Source organism: Larimichthys crocea, chromosome III (assembly GCF_000972845.2).
Source record: "Larimichthys crocea isolate SSNF chromosome III, L_crocea_2.0, whole genome shotgun sequence".
NCBI classification, from domain to species: domain Eukaryota; kingdom Metazoa; phylum Chordata; class Actinopteri; family Sciaenidae; genus Larimichthys; species Larimichthys crocea.
In genome coordinates this window covers 13,750,024-13,771,181 of record NC_040013.1, presented here as the reverse complement: position 1 = coordinate 13,771,181, position 21,158 = coordinate 13,750,024, and the positions used below count along the sequence as shown (strand labels likewise).

At 38.0% G+C, this 21,158-nt stretch overlaps 1 protein-coding gene across 1 annotated transcript in view; it reads right to left on the bottom strand.

Annotated features, from left to right (window-relative positions):
• Positions 1–21,158, bottom strand: part of lmbrd1 (LMBR1 domain containing 1) — a 54,180-nt gene that overhangs the window by 20,372 nt on the left and 12,650 nt on the right. The window contains exons 4-7 of the mRNA XM_010756531.3: positions 17,990–18,087; positions 16,732–16,799; positions 13,795–13,883; positions 9,083–9,156 (exon numbers count right to left, since the gene is read on the bottom strand). Coding sequence (XP_010754833.1) covers positions 9,083–9,156; positions 13,795–13,883; positions 16,732–16,799; positions 17,990–18,087 — 329 coding nt within the window. The remainder of the gene's footprint in view (positions 1–9,082; positions 9,157–13,794; positions 13,884–16,731; positions 16,800–17,989; positions 18,088–21,158) is intronic.

The window sequence follows — 21,158 nt, the reverse complement described above, 5'->3', positions numbered from 1 at the left end:
AGACAAACCAAACCAACCATTATAATCACACATTATTGTCATTGTGGGATGGCACGTGCATCCGCCCACACATACCCATGCCTGTCTGATGACAAACCCCCTCACAATGTGGATAAGATAACATCAGTCAAATGAGGGGTAAGTAAACCCACATGTGCACACACGTGTACACAAAGCAAACCGTATAGTTCCTGGCTTCCCAGGCTTTGTCATTTTTGGTAGAGGAAAAAGGATTAAAATGGTGGAATCTATAATTGTGCTGAGGTTTACTGGTGAACTTGCTGCAACCATTTTGTGTGGATATCACTGCCTCATATCACTCTGATGCAATTCACAGCTTAACAGTGCCCCCATGTGACAGCACTATCCTCTATCCAGGATTTGATGAAATTTTTTCAAGTGGAATTTTAGAAAGAAAAATCTGGGTTAGAGGAGGGGGAATCAAGGTGGCATCAATGTTGAATGACGTGAATTTAAATGAACACACGTCAACATTTATTTTTCTTTCAGAGGTACATATAATGTCATAAATAATAAACAATGACAGCCAAACATACAGAAGGACATGCACAAACAGATGCATACGGTGACAGCAAAGAGAGACACATAGAAGATAAAATTCAGGAGACGTTATCAGCTATCTGTCAGCTATCAGTCAATCTCCTCAAGGGATGCTTGAACATTTAAAAACGAGGGACGTCTCTAACACCAGGAAACTAATCAATACAAATGAAACACAAACAGGCCATTGCTTTCTTGCTTTCCCTGTGCCGTCTTGCTCTAACCAACTTGGAAGAGTGCCGTTTTATGGGTCCATAATAAAACAAAGGGGCTTTCTGTGCAAGGATACTTTCAGTCCTGTCAAAAGATGCTGCCCTCTTTTTTTTCTATTTTTCAAGTGGGGAAACGTCAGTGCCTATATTTTTCTAAAACAACTTTTACTAGTTTCTGAGTGTTAGGTAGCGTTAAGAGAGTCGCATGGGATACTAAGTCAGGCTAGACTATTATTAGTCTCTGCTGTGGATCTCTGCTACGGGCGAATGTCGCCTCCTGCAATGAATCATGGAGCTCTTAAGGCCGGAGCATGTCCCGAATATCAAACACACTCATAAAAGGAAAACCTGTCCCAGATCCCAAGAGAAACATTTCCCTTCCCCTCAAATGTGCAACTACATGGGAGAAATATAAAAGTAAAAAAAAAAAAAAAAAAAAAAAAAAATTAAAAAAAACTCTACTGGAGTGCACATTTATAGTTCACACATAATCATGCATGCTCATTAAAGTTATTTTAAAACCCAGTGTGGTCAATAATAACCAGAAATAGCTTGGAGCAGGCTGGATGGGAGTGTGTGCGTGTGTGTGTAAAAGACTCTGTGTGTTGGTTGAGGGGGTGTTACTGGCTGAAATCATTCAGGGAGAGTCATGTGACTGCTGAGTGGGAAGAGGGAGCACTAGGTGGACATGAGTCTCCTACACAAGCCTCTTCTTTGTTGCTTTTTCTACTTGTGATGGCGGAGGAAGGCAGGGGAGGTCCCTCTATATTCTCAATACCTTTTGATAACGAGGTCAATCCAGTATAACCTAGCTAATTAGAACTACTCAGTGTACAACATGGCTTTAAGATAATTCCACTAATGTGAAATGACCGAGCTCATGCATTCAGAGATAAAAAACTTAACACATACCCTTCCCCATAAATCCTGAAAGTTTGTCAGTACTGCCACTACTATGCCGGTTTCCCTAATTCCAGTTGATTAATAGGACAATTTGGCTGGTTGGAGCATTAAGCAAGACAAGCTCCACAAACCTGATGCAGAGCAGCCTTGTTAATGTGTATATGTGTCTGTACTAGAAATGAGAGGGTGATTAGAAGTCCAAAGGGTCATGAAATCCAACTTTCTCCACTAGAGATTTTGTATAAACCTATCTCAAAGGTCTCAAATTGCTAAGAGAGATGATTTGCTGCCCTTGCCAGTTTTAAGGCCTTTTTTTCTTGGTAGAAAATTGCCTGAGCTCTGTCCCTTCCGGCACATTTCCTCTATGTTGGTCTATCTATACATTTGAAGAAAGGTTCTCCAAACACCAGATACCCGCACTCAGTTCTGCTTCATCACTTGTTTTACATGCTAAGTCACATTTTCGGATGTGGACGACCATCAAGGCTGGAAAAAAAATCATGAATGAGACGTTCATGAGATGAATCCATTCTTTTTTATTGAATTAGTGGTGACATGTGCACTCTACAGTTCAACCCAGGGGTGTCAAACATGTGACCTGCAGGTCAGAATCCATTGGATGACTTTGTGTGAAAATTGCTTAGTCATTCCAATTTTTCAAACAGAGACATATTGTTGAGAGACCACTTATTTTTCTTAAGACAGGATATTCATCAACTGTTTGATGTCCATCAATTGATGGTTCATTTATATATTTATAGATTATTTATTATACAACAGTTTTATTGGTCTAACCCACATGGATTCAAACTGGATATATGTAGCCCACAAACTTGAGTTGAGTTTGAGCCTAAGCCATCTCAAATGATATTGAAAACCATCCCTCTCCTTCATGGTCAAGCTCACTAAATCTTTTAGAAATGAGGCACACACTTCCATGAGTGCTTTACAGTCTATAATGGATCATACGGTTCTTGCCTCACAGAGATTGGAACTTCACTCCAAGACAAGGAGCAGATGTCAAAATTGGAGAGTGTTTGGCATTACTAAGAATGTTGAGGGTCTAAGTGTAAGATTGCTGTTGACCAGGGACGGACTGGCAATCTGGCATACCGTGCATTTGCCCGGTGGGCCGACGTGCTATTTGGGCCGACAAGTCCCTGCTCTGGTCCAACGGTTCTCTTGGTCCAAAACTGAATCAACTCCTCCACAGCAGTCAGCCATGATTGTGAAACTTTCACTTTCCATCATCGACAGAGAAGGATGCTCAATTGATTAAGAGTTACAACCTAATGTTAAATCCTCCTTGATCTGTCCTCAGACATCAGCTGTTTTTTTAACAATGAGTCAGGTTTGTAGCTCATTTTTTGTTTTGCTTATGTTTCTTTGTGTCTTTTTAGTTTCATGTTTAGTCATTCTACCACTGCATGACTATGGCTGATCATTTCATTTTGAGTGACTAAGTAAATGCACATACGTTCTTGCCAAGTCAAGTCCCCCACCCATGTAATGAGGATCATCTGAAATTAAAATTTGACTGGAATGGGTCACGTATCTCATCTTTCTTTACATCCAGGAGTAGAGGGGACACTTCCTTGATTATGAAAGTTCAGGAGGGCCGGACTGGTATCAAAAAAACCACACTATAATGACACAGTTGTACTTAAATATATTTAAAAATTTACTTTGGGCAAATCACAAAATGTGTTGCAGGCACAGTGTAGGGCCTATTGCCGAGTTACACTGTCTACTTGAGCAGCTTGTATGCATCAGAGAACTTCTTGCTTTGATTTCAGTGCCTGTGTTAACAGGTTAGAGCAGTGTCGCTGCAGTAACATTTCATCTAGACAGTTAGCGTTTCTCCTATTTCTTTGGCGTGACTTGCACTGTTCTTAGCAAAAATAGACAACAAAAATGATCTGTTTATAGTCATGTCGACATTATACCATTATTGTACTTTTCACTAGAGTTTAAATGCTGATATCTGTAGTATATTTTCACATCTAATTGTGCCCTACATAAATGTTTTGTTGATCCATTGTTAACAGCCTGACTGTTTACCAATAGTTCAGGTCAAGTGCCCACAGTGGCGGTTTTAAAATCTTCTTCAGAATCACCAGACTACAAAACAAATGTATCACATAAAGTGACATAACAGATACTGACACAACGAAATGTTCTCAAAATTTTAAGAAAAACACCAAAACCCTGAACAACAATTAAATAAGCTACAGAGTTTGTTGTCAGTGCTTAAGTTGGATACCATTGTTTCATCTCAAAGACTGAGAAATGTCTAGCAAACATCAGATGTATGAATCTATAAGCCAGGCAAATATTTGTATAGTTTAGGGAAAAGCCTGTCCCAGTCGTTACAATTGAATTGGGTATTATAGTAAGGACATTAACAGATCATTTGTAAGTTTTTTTTTATTAATCTTCGTACAAATCTGAGTCAAGTGTGGTTCTTTAATACAAAATTTCACATCAGTTGTGAGTCTTCCTCAATCATTCCATAAATAAGAAGAAAGATAGAAAAATACACATTGCAGTACAGTCGATGATGATAAAAAATAAAGGCACCTGGCAGCCTGACTTTTATAAATCTTTTCAGAGCTTTCTAACTGACCCATTATTTTCAAACCCTGTCTGTCTCTTTTGAATTAGTTTAGGTTTCTTCCTTATAGTATGGTTATATACTAACATGTCTGCCATAATAACACAGGGGTTTTGTTTGTTTTCTTTTTTTTTTTTAAACATGTCTTTTATTGAGCATTCAAGTATAAAATACAATCTGCATGAGACAATTACAGCTCTCTTTTTCACTTTGTCACATATGGAGGATTCAAGGATACAGGATATTGTAAAGAGTTTTAACAAGAAAAAATGAAATAAAAATCAACATGTGCAGGGGTTTTGTTTGTTTTCTTGATGTGCAACTGCAAATGGAGAATAAGGCTTTTGGTTAAAGGGTTAGAACACATTGTTCTGGATTATAAATCTGATAGCCCCATTCAATTAAGAGTCCCAGTAAACCATGTTTGTCACTGAGCATGTACAGTACCAGATACCAGGAACTCACTCGCCTAAATGGAATGCAGTAGTCATTAATGTTAATGGTTTAGCTTCTCCCTCCCTCACTGACAGGTAAATAAACTAGAAATAAACTAACCCTGTGGTCAAGACTGTGAAGAGAAGAACCATGGAGGCAGACTTGAAATTAAAAGCCTGTTTTAACTGCAATGATTATGTGGTTTTTTTTAGGGTGTAGCTACAGACCCGGATGAACTCACTAACAATATGACATATTATATCAAAAGGACATGTGTGTGCTGAATAAAAACCTTCTGCACATAATACACACCTTGGTTGCAGCTAAACTCAGACAGCTTTATTAGACCAAGGAGGAGGCCAGAACAAAGACAGAATCATGTACAAGCAGGCCAGAGACACGCTGACAAAGAGATCAAAGGCCCACTTTACACCTGGTATTACCATGCGTCTGGAGTGATGCGATTACAAGTGGACAGCTCTTAAGTACAGGTGTGAATACATCCAAGATTCACTGAGGACATATTGAGATATGATCGCAAAACAACTCAACCGGCGTGCAAAGTGCAAATCAACCAGAAGAAGCTGAAACAACAGGCTAAATGAATTATCATGGTTGGAATACACACTAAACACATGCCTGATTTCCATTTGGGGCAAAGAGTCAGTACAATGGAAACTGCAAGATTTATATTTGCATATTGAGCGAGGAAGTGAGATCCGATCATAAGATCACAAGTGGTCACTCGAGACGCATTTTAATCCCAGGTGTAAACAGGCCAGAGTAGGAATGAGACGCTACTCTGACAAGCTGAAAAACAGGTTTTTAGCCAACAACTCAGTGTCCGTGTGGAGAGGCCTGCAGGCCATTACTAGCTACAGAAACCCCGTGAAGAACCATCAAGTGCCAACGACTTGAATGTGTTTTACTGTAGATTTTATAAACTGGTTTTTCACACCCACTCTGACTCAGACATCATGTAACCGACTGCACCCCTGCATCCCATGAAGCATCTTTGAAAAGGATATGTGTCGACTCTTTGAGAGACAGGACATCAGGAAGGCACCAGGCCCAGATGGCGTGTCACCCTCCTGTCTAAAAGCCTGTACTGACCAGCTGGTCTCCATCTTCACACAAATCTTCAACAGATCACTGGAGCTGTGTGAAGTCCCCTCCTGCTTTAAACGCTCAAAAGTCGGCCCCATTCGGAAAAAAAAAAAACCCTCTAAGGACTCAATGACCACAGGTCTGTCACCCTGACATCTCTGGTTATGAAATTCTTCGAGATACTGGTATTGGCCCACCTGGAGGACAGATTAAGGATTAGATTTTGTATAGGCATGGAGGGTAACCACGTTTATCCTAAAGTTTGTCATAGATCAATGAGTGATGAGTCATAACTGTGCAGATAACAGAGGACTCCAATGTTGCGCCCCCATCACCGTACTCATGAACAGCACTATAGCTGCTGCAAACTTTCGGGTTGCTAGAATCTATCTAAAGTGGGTGTCAAACATCAACACAATCATCAAAAAGGCCCAACAGATGATGTACTTTCTGCCAACTGAGTAAGTTCAACCTGCTTCAGGAGCTGTTCATCCAGTTCAACACTGCCATCATCCAGTCTGCTCTCTGTACATCCATCACTGTGTGGTTTGGATTGGCCACCAAACAGGAACAGGCTACAACAGACAGTCAGGACTGCAGAAATTAATCAATGGTGCCAGCCTGGCCTGGCTCAGGACTTGTTTCAACTTCCAACTTTTTTCCTCTGGTAGGCACTGCATGGCACAGTAGGCAAAATCAACGAGTTACAAGAATATTTTCTTTCCACATGCCATGAATGCATGCAAACTTTTTCTGTTAGATGACTTAACGGTAGTCACTAAATAGAACAGCACACACTTGCACACACGCTCAAATATATTTTCCCCTTCACACACTAGGGTGTTTTTCATAATCTAGGTTTTTAGTTTGCTGAATAGGTATATATCCAAAAACAACCTGTCCTTATAATGTTCATTTTACGTCATTCTTCCCTTTTAGTCAGTTTAGATAGTATTTTGATTTTATTTTAGCTATAAAAACTACAGACTAAGCAGTTACAATGAATCTTACGATGCCATGCATTATTCTTCAAAAAGTATAAAGGTGGGTCTAAATATAAATTACATACACAATGTCTGGAGAATCCTCCAGACATATTAGTTACAGCCCTCTGATTCACTCAGCGAGCGTATCTTCCTAGGTCAATCTCTGGGATTAGATCAACAGACATTAATCTTCCCAACTTAAGTTCAGCATCAGCATCTTATGGCTGGCAATTTAAAAGGAAGAGAAAGGTAGGTCCACAGGAGACAGAGCCATGAGAGTCATAAGTCAACATGCTAGCCAAGCTTTTAAATGAAGCCAAAGAACCTCATATGATGCATGAGCTTTGAGATCGGCCGGATCACTCTCATGTCATTACTACTGGCTGTCATCAAACAGATTATAGATTATAGATTTGCATTACTGAACGAAATCCTCACCATTAAAAAGTGACTGCTTTAGTAGAGTGACTAAGACTATCTCAAAAATTTAATGCAAAAGTAGTTATCTATTTGAAATTAACTAGCTGAATTAAAGATATAGATATAGTACAAATACACACAAAATACACACATAATATATGTATATGTATATGTATATGTATATATACACACACACACACACACACACAGACCAAAACCTAGTCAAACCAGAAGACACTATTTGTTTATAGAGCATGCCTCTCTTGAATATAAATTTCAGTGCACAGACAGTGCCAAAAAAAAAAAAAAACCCAAAAGCAGTAAAAGCAATAACTTTCTTCACTTTGTATAATTTTAAGTGCACTAGGCTGCAGTGTTATACACTGTTTACATCACAGGGTTGTTTGCATTAAGGGTAGGTGGCCAGTTCTCCACAAAGAGTAGTGATAAATTAGCACAGAGTCATGGACAACATTTCCGCTGCTTATGGAACCTGTCACTTAGATTCCATTAAGTTAATCAGGCCTAATAGTAACATACACATAGTAAAGAAAGATAAATCACACAGCTCTTTGCAAATATGGGTATGTTGCCACCAAGAAAAGTTTGCCGCTTTGAGACAGAAGAGACAAGAGAAATCAAATAAAGTAGATGAAAGGATAAAAAGTGAAATAGCTTCAGATTTTTTTATATAAGAGAGTAAAACAGGGAGGGGTAGCTTTTGTTGTCACCCAGAGGCCTGATTTCTTTGATTGACTTCAACAGGGAACATCAAACACAAAGACACACTGGGAGTTTTTATTTCCACAGGGCACTGAATAGCAACATGGGGTCAGTGCAAATCTGAGCATTTCATCCTCAAAATGTACAAGGTAATTATCCACTCTTTGGAGAACTGTGAGAAGCAAAGTGAGGGAACAGTGGATAAAATTCCAGCTGAGACAGATTACATGTCCTTAAGGGAGATTGGTTCTACAATTTACTTGACTAGGTTGTGTATTATTCATTACGAGCTCCACATTCAATTGTTGTGTAATTTGTCAAATAGGTCTCTTTGAGCTCAACAGAAACTGGATAGATTGGGGTTGGCTGTCACTTTCCCTCTTACTCCCTGTGTTGATACCCAGGCATTTTTTTTTCTTTTTTGCATTTTCCCCCAGTAGGCACTATTCTGTGATACTCCCACCCTGACACCAGTGCCACTACCTCCAGGGAATATTCACAGTCTAGTTTCCGAGATAACGGTTTTGAAAAATGGACAGCATTAACGAGTGTTACAGCACAGTCAATTTTTCTGATCCGGGAAAAAATGAAAAACTGCAGAATGCTGAGGGAATCAAAATATGGGCATATATTAATGGACATTGAGGTAGATCTATATATATATAAATAGGCAGCAGATAAGTGGTTGATAAGCCAGTGAAGGGTGCACATGCATCATGCAAAAGTCTTGGGTGAAAGACAGCAGCCTGAGCAATTTGAGCAATTGAATGCCAGAGCTCTAAAATCACAAGACATTACTAATACTGAAAGGCCACTCCATCACGAGGTACATTGCAACCAAAAATGCCAGGAAACTGCATTACAGCTCAAATAATATTTGACAAAAATGTGCATTATCAAGCCTGACATATTCAGCGAAAAATCTTGTTTGGTAAATCTGACAAAAGGGAGGCGATTCTATTTAGTCTTCAACACATTTCCATCAAGTGACATGTCTCAATCAGCTTAATCTGAACTCTATTTGGAAATCACGCCATTGGATGATGCGTCTTAATTATTGGTCAGATATAGCGTCACTGAGCACATGAAACATTAACCACTTGTCTCGAGTCTCAACTCACCGTGTAAGTAATCACTGCCAACATGCCAATCAAGGTCAAGGAGCTGATGGAGAAAGACAGAGCAGGTAGACCATCTGTAGGTGGAAAAAGAGGAAAGCTATAAGAGAATGGCATTGACCTCTGACAGAAATATCAATGGACTCTTTGGCACTTTGATGGTATTTCAGTTAGGTCTTTATATTTCAAACTCAATATAGACAGCTGAGATGTTTCCACATTCAAAAAATTGCAGCAACTGTATAAAATGAGGAACACTGCATATGCATTTCTTTGAATATTCTAAAAATGCTTTTAAAATAAATGTCATTCAGATTCCTGCAGACAACCCAAAGGAAAAATCTCATAAACACTGTTTGACGTAGTGTAGTTTGCTCTAAATCACCCCACTTACAGCACATATAATTCAGAGGAACAAGAATGTTGTGTTTCTAGCCGAGACACAAATTGTTTTAATGCACAGAGCGAAGACTGCTGTTACCAAACCGAAAACAGAAACTGGATGAAAAAATATATATATGCAAGATAATGTCAGCTATTATTACTCAGTGTGCTAACATTCAGAATGAGAAACAATCATGGATGTGATCAATGGAGTCTGGTGTGCAACTTTTTTAGTGGCAATTCTAATGAAGGTGGATACTGGAAACAGTGAAATTGTTCAACATTATATTATAAACAGGTGCAAACAAAAATGTTTAGAGAAGTCTAGAAATGATCCTGAGTAACTGGGTCAGCTTACTCTTTGTGGAGTACTAAACCCGTGAAAACAGTTGTATAATGTCTTCTGTGACTCTAAACAAGCTTTGTTAAGTCTAAGGAAAATAACCTTAAGGAGGTCATAGATATTATTAGGGCTATCGCAGCTTGGCTTTGGAGACTACACATTGTTAGTTTAAAGTAGATAATAGATTTAACAGATATGCCTTTTGTGCATTAGGGAGTAGGAGCTTTTTTTTGGAACTTCAACCGATTCTCCCAACCTTACACATTCAATGCTATTTTGGACTCTTTGTCCAAAATATATGTCTTTAATCAATGCACCGAAGCAAAATCTTCCTCTGAGATGACACATCTGGTCACCATTTTTTTGTCATCATTGAAAATTCATCATGAACAGTTCTTTTTTTTTTTTAAAAACAGCTGGATTTCTCAACGTATGTAGGTTGAGTTGATGTGTGTCACCTTTGATTGAGGCAGAGAGGGGACCACCTATCAGGCAAGGGCAACAGTAGGTGTCACACCAGCTGTCAGAGCTGAGAGTTTGAAGACAGGGATTGATGGAGAGACTGATTGCCTCTCTCCCCTGTCAAGATCCAACCTGTTATAGGGTTCCACGTAAAAAGCTACACAGTTTTCCCTTTATAGATATCCCACATCCTCTCAGCAGAAACTTCATGGTACCCAGCCCACCTGTCAACTCGGGCTTAGGTGGCTCTCTGTTTGCCTTTCTCCTTGACAGTGGCATTTGATTGGGAATATTAAGTCAGTATTCAGGGCATGTATAATTTGTCCTGTTTATAACATTTATCACTTTCTTTTAGAGCAATTTCACAAGCGGCAGGACAAAGGGGTGGAAAATGGAGATAAATTATATGCCTGCTCCCTATTGTATTGTATGCAAAAAGAAAACTTTGAAGTCTGACAGCTGGGCTAAACATTAACATTTGAATACATGTTTCCTATTCCCGAGTGTTTCATTGCGATTTTGCTGCCTTTGTTTAGCGTTGAGCTTGGAAAAATAGACAATAGCCCCATGTTCTGCATGGAGAACATTCTGTTCATGAACACTACACAAAGCATAGGATAGATGTTTGCTGCCACTCTTCTTGGTTTCTTGAGCAGATTTTCTGGGGATTAAACAGAGGTAATATCGTCTGTTATCTGTGGTGCTTCCACATCTGTACAGCTTCGATTCCAACGGCAATGGAATGAGGTAATTCTTATCTAAGCCTGTATATAGTCCTTCAAGCTTGTGTGCATGCATGAGACTTGTACAGAGGAGGTCCTTTAGCCCCAGCACCCTACTTCTGTGGAATGACAGAATCATCAAAAGCGAGTAGGAAGCATCTGTATGCTCAAGGGATGGGATATGGTATACTGTCGGCAACCACAGTGTCACACAACGGCATGTGGAGGCTTATAGGAAAGTTATCAGACACCATCATAGTTGTTTTCTTCTCTTTGTGTGGGTAAAGCTGAAAATGATTAGTTTGTAGTTTGTGTTTAAGAAGAAGGGGCACCATGCTAATACTGATAAAATCACAAACTTTGTAACGAATTTGTCAGATGAAGCCTCAAATGCGTAAAAAAAACAAAAACAAAATAGCCTCTATTTTTTTTTTAACCAATTTAGTTAATCAAACACAAATCTGACAATGTACCCTGCATGCACAGAAAGCATTACTAAAACAAACATTATGGTTTTATTAAATTAAAAAGAACTTTGAATGTAAAAATGATTGAATATGATGATTTTTCTTCTTTTTCAAAAACAAAAGTTTTAAAAGCATTCCAGAGTAAAAAAGGCTTCTGAGACACATTTGAAACTTGACAAATGCATAGTTCTGCATATACTGTAAGTGGTGTCTCACAGTTACTGTTCTTTACAACAAAATTTTTTAACCCCAGTTCTCCCATCATGGATAATTGACAAGTCTAAAAGCACAAAAATCTGATTTTGCACAAAATGCTGTCTGTCTGTTATGTACTGTTATGTAATTATGTATATCAAGTCCCACTGCCAATACACAAAAGAGAGAGAGAGAGAGAGAGAGAGAGAGAGAGAGAGAGAGAGAGAATTAATTAAACAAAAATTAATCTAGAGGAATTAAATGCAGAAAAGACAAAATCCTTCAGTATCCCACGACAGATCTATGGAATCCTTAGGTGGTGCCCTTTCCAGGAGCCAACCCAGAGACTTGGAGAAAGCTGGGTACTCCAAACTGCAGCACAGGAACAACAGTCAAGTCCAGTGAACATCTCGGATATTTTTTTGAAATTTAATTATTGTGGCATGAAAATGTGCTGTGCTCAAAAGCACAGACTGATTTGCACTACACTTCTTTTATCCATAATGATGTAATTATATCCTACGGATGGTACGATAATAGGACTTATCAAGTTGATTGCCAAATTACAGTGAAATGAATAACTGCTCTGGAGATACACAAAAAAAATTAAACACGTGGTATTCTCGCTGGTCAGCAGTAAGCTAAGTTACACTAAGCTATAAAGGAGTGAAGAGAGTAAAATACAATGGTAAAAAAAAGTGCTATGGTTTAGATAGCTCATACACGTAGCAAATACACGTGTATTTGTTCTTTTCTCACTGATAATGGGGAAAAATGTGGAAGTGCTAAAAATCTTGCCCAAGTACTCTTTAAAGTTGGACTCCTACCAACCAATCATCCTTGTACTGAATGGTCTTAAATACCAACATTAATAATTAATTAATAGCTACTGATCTAAAGTACTGTACATTTCAGCATCATTGAAATATTGGAACGTATGTAATGTTGGACCCATTAAAGATGCAGTGGCCTTAATGACTAGCTGTTGCAAAGCAGTCAGCAGGGTTAGGTGGCAAAAGTGCCTTTTCTTTACACAATTAACCTCCCATCTGGAGAGAGAAGAGACTGGGAATTAGAAAAGGGATGATCCTCACATTTCCTCCTCAGCAGCCGAGCAATTCCCCCCTGTGCCAAGGAAGGAAGGTTATGGAGAGCATGTAGGGGTCCACTATTGTGAATAGAGGCAGATGGTTCAACTTCCTCCTTGATCCCCAGATGGCAAAAGGCCAGAGGATTGCTACATTTGGCAATGTTCCTGCATTACCATAAGCATAAGCACCAGTAATGCTCTGTTCAACAAGTGAGGATGCCCAAGTCTTCACAGTGTTGACATCAACCATCATTCCAGATTATTTTGAAACTTATTTTTAGTATGTGGTATTTCTTATTTCACACTGATATTTAGGTTATAATGTGACTGTTTATGAAACATTGGTGAATTCAGTTCCTAACTTTGCGTGAGTGAATCATTTAGTGAGAACTTGCTGGAAAAGTTAATTAAAGTAGTGATTCCACAGTAAGCGTATCTGGGCAAATCATATTAACAAGACAAGAAATGGCGTTAATCATGTTAACGCCATTTCTTGTCTCAGCGTGTATGAGTGGTCACCAGATTGCCTGTCCAACTAAATCAGGAAGGATGCCTGGTGAAATACATACGAATGAACATGATTAAAATATGTATTCACCAAGTGCTATAATTTGGACCACATCAACGCCATGATACATTTCAGTTCGGAAACTGGGCTTCACAACTTACCAACATGAGTAAATGACATCCATTTAAAATCACAACCCATAATCACAATCACGATCCCTCACAACTGATCCTAAGAAGCTTTGCATTCATTTTAAACATGCTTACTTCCATAACCTGGTCTCCCATAAGCACTAAAAGGGAAAAAAATGTGCCAAGAACTTCCATACATTCTTAAAGTAGGGTCATAAGGTTTTGGGATGAATGTAATTCTGTCTAAACAGACCTTAAGATGTAACACTGATCAATGAGGCCAGATAACAGAAAGCAGGAATGGAGTTAGGAATATGACTAATGAAAGGATACTGACTTAAAAAGTAAGACCCAAATTGAAAATAAGTGGAAGTATTTAGTATTTAAGTATTTGTTTAAGTGGATATACTTACGACTACTCCCAAGCTCCTCAAAGAGGTATTGTACTTTCTCCCATTGGGTGGAATTCTGACCAGGTGGGGCCTCGAGTGGAACAAAAGCTCTGAAAACAACAACAAAATGAGTTAAGTAAGGGAAAATGTTGCAAAAGGTGCATTAGGTTACTTCTAGGCTTTCACTGTCCCCGGTGCACAATTTGCTTAAGTTTAGTCTTTGTACTGGCATTGATGGTTTCAGCAACTACTATACCTTTTATATGAGCCGCATATACAAGGAAAATAAAGAAAACTGTCAATGTTTTTTTGAATTATTCCACCACAGTTGAATATGTAAAGCTACCACTGTCACTGCTGTCGCTGAAAGATGGTAAGAGAGCCAGAGAAGTGGAGACAAAAAGATGGACTGCTGGTGACAGCGACAATGCAGGCTTATTTGAAAAAACAAACAAAAAAAAATATTTTAACAAGGGTGATTGTTAAAAAGCTTCTAGGCAGCACATAAACATGCATTTCATGTCTAACATCTATAACCCATGGCACAGACCTTTTATGTTGTATATAGCTTAATGCTCAGACAGAAATGGGAAAAGAAGCTTTTATCTTCTCCACTCCAGCAAAGATGTCTAAGCTCCATGACTTCTTACTTACCTGCATTTCTGTAAAACTGGACCTCTACATCTCTGAACTGAATGTTTTTTTTTTTGTTATCTATTTTTGAACTTTCTTGCTTCTCCGTTATACATATAAAAAGGTCTTGGAAGCCATTTTAGTGACCTTTTGCTTATCCACCTTAGACATCCTTGCACCCTCGAAAACGGGATTAATTGCTATTCTTAACACAACGGACAGTGCTCTAAACTCTGCATCTCTTCTTGTCCTTTTCAATTTGTTTTCTGAAGGATCAAACAAACCAAAACAGCTGCATAAGAAATCACTTCTACCTTCCATACCAATAATGACTGTCAAGACCTGCTGAGAGACTTCAGCAGTACTTTGCACAAAGTTTTGACATCTATGCCCCATAAGGTATAAGATCATCTTCCAATCAACCAAATGTTTTAACCTTTAAACCGGTTTCCTTAAAGAGATAGATGTTTATTGTATTAAGCTCTCTCATATCCTGGTAGCTCTACATTTAGGCATTTGACTCTCACATAGACAGACCTATAGCATGTTCATGGTTTCCTTTTAGAAGTACTGTACATCTAGGTATCTACATTGTATCTAAATTGCTATGAATGAAAAACATAGTTTGTCAAATGAAACAGCACTTCTTAAGCCTACCAGCATATTTTTATGCAAGCTAAAGTGGGGAAAAGGTCAGCAGCACTGATGCTCAATATCAGCGCAGAATTTGACTCCATTCATCGTTAATCACCGTTGACAGTAAACAGAAAAAAAAGCCAGAATCCTACTTGGTATTTAGCATGTACAAAATGTAATGAAATATGGTGCTCTGTAAATCTACAGGGATACTTTGCGGAAGTTGGAAAAAAAAATGGTAAAAAAAAAAAAAAAAAAAGTTTAAAAAACCTTCACCAGGGGAGGTGAAAGACATTACATCAGCATCTCAGAGACTTCCCTTTGCATCATATGCAAAAAACAGGATTTCAAGTCTCAATAGACCTCATCTGCCCCACTATCATGTGGATATCCCCGAGGGCCCACACTTGCACTTAATCTTTTTTCCTGTGCTTCCATTTGGTCATGTTATGTGTCATTTTTCATTTAAGGAAAAAAACACTGCATCAATGTGACCTACACCCTTGTCCAACTCTTCACAGCTGTGTCTTGAATAGTGTTCATGCTTTGCTTTCCTGTTTTAGTCCATCTTTAATGGCCTGGCTCCCTTTGGTGCGACACTCGTGCTGGGCTCTACACACATCTCCACAATAATAAATGCAATGTAAACACCACAACATAGAGTTTTTAAATATGTAGCCATATTCTGTCTTGCCTTAGGTCTCAAATAAAAATGACAGTAAAAGTGATTTGGTAATTATGTATGAGGTACTGAGACTATGAATCTTCCATCCACACTTTTTAAAAACATGAATCAATATTCTTTAGATTAACACTAAACGTTTTAAAGGCAGAATATAAGATTAAATCACTTGTTAGGATAAGTTAGTTCGTAGTGGCAAAAGAATTGTAGCTGTAAAAGATCAGAGGTCATTTAAGGAGTTTAACACCTTGCTAGGTTTGAAACACTAAACAAAAGCTGTAGAAAGAAGAACTACTGAGTGAACAGTCACAAGCGAATAAAGCCATTAGGTCTCCCGACATCAGAAAAGCAGTGCAGGATAAAAGCTATCATGTTGTTGGAAATCAAAGGACCAAAGCAACAATTGCCAGAACAAAGCAGCAATAGTTCCAGCTCATGAGCTAAAAGAGGGTCTAAATTGCTTCTGTCCATAAAACTTTTAAAAGTTTAAGCTGTAAGAAAGTATTGTCATGTGTCCTTTATTTTCCCAAACCAGGTAAGCTTTCCACCAATGCACCATTTAATGGATGAGAGAGCACATAAAATTGTATAGGTTGAACTCCAGGCATGTTGCTGTCACTGCTGCAAAGGGAATCTATTATGTAGTGCAAGAGCTACTGAACACAACCAGTATAAAACTGGTGGATAAATGGGACACGGCTGAGAATGTGCATCAGTATAGATTTGTAGATAGAATGTCTTGAAAAAGACTCAATGTTCCCTTCACGTTTGCTTTGTACATCGAGAAAATGCAAGGAATCTAGGTTAGGATCATACAAGAATAAAACCTATATTTAGACAGGCATATAGAATTATTTTGTCTTGAATGGCTTATCGTGGGCAGACAAATGGTATAGTAGCTGTTTGAAGCGGCCCCTCTCTCATTAAGTGAACACAATGACATATCCACACACCCATCCACCTATCGTATACCGAAGCAGAAGAAGTCATCCATGTCTCCAACTTACCCAATTAAAAGAAGCACCACACAGACAATGGCAAATCCAATTGTGTACTTCAGAGCGTTGTTCACTTGCTGTAATAATAGAAAAAAATTAAACTGGTCAATCATGGCCATGAAGAGAAATAATATTATTCATTGTTAGTGAGGGAAGGGGGGGTCATAGTCCATTTAGCTAAGGACTATAGTGAGTGAGAGCTATATGGAGTGAGTGTAGATCCAGTTTGACCTGGCAGAGATAACATGTCACTCCCAGTGCCATTCAAGGTGCTTTCAAAGTAACAATACAAAAGGCCACCCTGTCTGTGAGAGAAAGTGCCTCTGTCAGCTCAAAACTGACACAAAGAAGGGAGAAAAGACTATGCGATAGCTCGTCTTTGGTACATCACTCACTCAAAAGACTTCTGAAGATAGGGATTTAAATTTGTGTCAAATTTCAGGTGACAATGCAGCCTATAATTTATAGTATGGAAGCAGTGGTGCAAAGGTTTGACAATGTGACTATTTTTACTGCCACAAATTATTGAACTGATTTGGATTTTATGGAATCTAATTTAGATTTAGACTGTAATCACTAAGACAGGTGTTTTTAAAGCTTTGAAGATACATAGATTGTATCCCAAATGGCTTGAAAACATGGTGACTGCTTTTCCTACCTCATAAAATAGCAACAAACCTGTTTTTAATGTTCTGAAACCGTCATTTTTTACAGCAGTGTCAGGACACTGTCTCTGCTAACTGTCGATACGACCTCTGCAGTCAGCAGAAATGTATATCATGTCACCTCTGTGCTCATGGTGTGCATGCATGACCTTTTTGGCACGTGATAACAGACAACAAGAATACAAAACTTGTTTTTACAGCACCACAAGTGCTAAAAAGAGCAGCATGCCATCTTTTCCTACCGCTACATGATTTCCAAGTGTGTACTTGAAAATGTATAATTGAATAAAAAAGTAAACCAAGTCAATAGCATGACAAAAGCACAATATATGTTTATTTCCTAACTAAATGGACCATAAGAATATGACTTTTGATAGAAAGATACAGTCAGGTGGACAAATGGCATGATACCATAGATACTATAGGAGAAATATTGCTGTATTTAATATAGTTATACAAAGTGAATATTGATTAACTAGTTACAGGTATCAAGTTAATCTTTTTTTTTGTCATTTAATCAATAAAAATACAGGTAAAATTAAATGTTTCTTAAGTACAAGTACACAAAAAAGAGAGAAGAAAGAAGAAAGGCACATTCTTACCGAGCATTTGTTCATGTTGTCGTCATCCTTTTCTTCATAGTAGAAATAAACAAAGGGGATCCATAGGAAGACGCAGAATAGTATGATGGAGTAAAGCGCTATATGGATACAAAAGAATAGAAATAAAACAATTAGTCAGAAATATCCTTTTGTGCCACATACTGCAAAAACTGAAGCTACTGCATGGTAAAGCTCTATATATACGCTCTACAATGGCTTTAAATTGTTGAAAGACTGCAGTGCAGTACATAAAGTTTTTTCATTCTGATTTGCAATTCAGGTTATGTTCTGTAGGCCTGAATCACAAGCCAGTACACATTATTCCTCTCATGCATGTTTGATATTACTGTAGGATGTCTGAAATGATGTTGAATTTCCTTTGACAGGCTAAAGGCAATAGACAGGTTGTACCATCGTCATGGACTAATATAATTTTCTCTTTTAGTCACACAATGCATTTCTGAATGATAATAGCAGTTGTGAAATATGATATGTCAATGAGTTATTACAGAAAACAGCTTTTACATAGCCTTCATTACCTTTTACTGACAACAACATGACCCCATTCCTTAAAAACTTCCAGACAAATCTAGGGCAGGGATCACTTATTAATTTACTGATACTGCAGAAAAACATGAACTAACTTGCATTCAGCTACCCAAAATAAATGTTTGTAATGATGCACCTCATATTGAACTTCTTCTACAAACCCAAAAGTGGGCATTTTCCTCTTTAAAAACTATTAATTTATTACTATTACTTATTTGTTTCTTAACAACATGCTGCATAGCATCTATTGTTTTCCGTTTTAGATGACAATGTGGGTCTGGTTTTGAGTATTTTGTGGTCCCAAGACATGGCAGCATTTCAGCTGTGTTTCAATCTAGTCCTATTAGAAAGTGCTTTGCTTTCATTTTTGCGCTCATTGTTTTTAATTGCTTTCAGTTCTGTGCTCACTTTTCTGCTCAAATTCCTCTCATGCAATTGGAGTGTGGCTATCCAGATAACTCAAACGTTATGACAGTGACATATCTTGCCACAGGGTCACGAATTCGAAGAGCAATGTTCCTAATCATTTTAAACCAATAATTCCAGTTAAAAGTAGGCGTGTGGCTTTGTGAAATGTGGCAATTTGATTAAGTGCTTAAAAAAAAATTTTTTTTTTTAAATCATATACCCATGAAAGCTTGGGGGAAACTTCTGTCAGAGGTTTTTTTTTTTCAGGAAATGTACAGTAGACACTTGGGCCCAGAAGGTAGTTAGAAATAACATGTTTTGAAAAATGACGTTAGTTAATTCCCAAAAGGTCCATTAAACAATCAAGGACCACTTTGCAGAGAATTCTGAATCTGAAAGTTACTGAATTGCTTTGTTAAGCAAAGTATCCTTTTATAAAAAGCTCTTATTTAATTGCCGAGGTAATACTTAAGATTTTCATTCAAAGAATCACTTATACTACATGGAAATTTTAGTCATTACGGCCATTCAATGCATTTCTGTTTTGTTAAACATTTCTATATAGTTTTGTCTATTAGTGATGGGCAAACCGCCATTCACACACTTAATTCAAACACAAGCATGCGAGTGCTTGGGCACTGACACAAAAGAGACTTTTATTTCATTCACAGGTTGAATCATTCAGTTAACTTTGAAGATTTAAGATTACACATAATATAAGTGGACCAAAACCATACTGTAAGAATTAGAAGCCACATCATTAATAGCAGTCTTTATACAGGTGCGGTCCTTATTATCAATGTGGTAATAATACAACTATGTGTTCTGTAAAGTAAGAATGGTGCAATCTGTATTCTGATTGAGATCCAGAGCACAGAGCAAAGGGGGCGTTTGTATTGAAAAACGTTAGCAATCTGTCATGGGTGTATTTAACACTGCTTTGGGCAAAACTTACAAAGTAGGTAATCATCTGTCTCATTTTAACGTTGACCAGTGCAATAAGAAAAAGAAATCTGCACCAGAAATGACTTAATTCACTAAAGCCCATGACCTGCATATGCATGAAACACACCTGTCCTTGACTAAAGAACTCGCTATTCTCTGATCCAGGCCTCTTTTTTGGGGCTGTTTAGTTCTCCACGTGCAAGCAGTTTTTTTTTTTTCTTTTTTTTTTCAGAAAAAAGACCAACGCTCACATTAGGAATTCATAGAGTGGAGGTGAGGCAAAAACACTTAAATATAGAGATGCTATTTCAAGCTGGGGGCTTTTCTTCCAGCAGGAAATGGATGTTGGTGAAGACGGCCTAGACGGCCCCAAAATAACTGAAAGAAAAGCAATGTCATCAAGATGAGCTGAGCAACATGGTTAGCATAGCTCAAGCTCTCCTTGAGGTGATAATGTGAATCATTAACAAAAGCCACATTGTGATGCTAACTAATAAAAATATGTTTTTATTTATGAGTAAAAGTCTCAATATAACATTACACACATAACCCTACACATAAAACAACATCTAAAAACGTGCCTTAAGCAATGCCATGATAGACATCAAATTTAATGGAAAACATGCACACCTCACTTCGACTTCAATGTACAATGTGGAAACAACTGTTCAGTATCAGTCCAGACTGCATGGCCTCAAGCAAGTACAAACATGTACCCTGTGAAAAGGACTATATTTCAGAAAGAAATGCTCTCTCTGCTGCAGACAAATGAATGTCACTGTTATAGTGGCTAGCTTTTTGCCAGCTGTGATTGTGACAGGGCATTACTTTCAATAAACACATGCTCATTGCTCCACTAAGGTATCCATTTACACTCATTTACAGCCAGACAAACTGAGTTTAGGATGATGCCAGGAGCCAATAAATGCACGCCATGCACAGTATGCAACCACTGGCATATGCTTGTGGGTTAAGGCAATGAGTAAAATTAATCATAACACCATGAATATTAACATACTGAGAGAATAGGTCATACTGCATTACCATGTATCATCCATTACCCTCTAAGCAGATCTTCTACTGGGAAGAAGGCCTGACCAGGGATAAAAGTTTAGCACATTTATCCCGCTGACAGAGAATAGAGGACTAAATAATTAAATGTCCTTCCTTAACCCTTCATAGTTTTTTGTGTTCACATATAGTATATTCTCTAATTTACTCATAGTGCAAGGAAAGAAAATTCAAATAAAAGAACATATATATATAT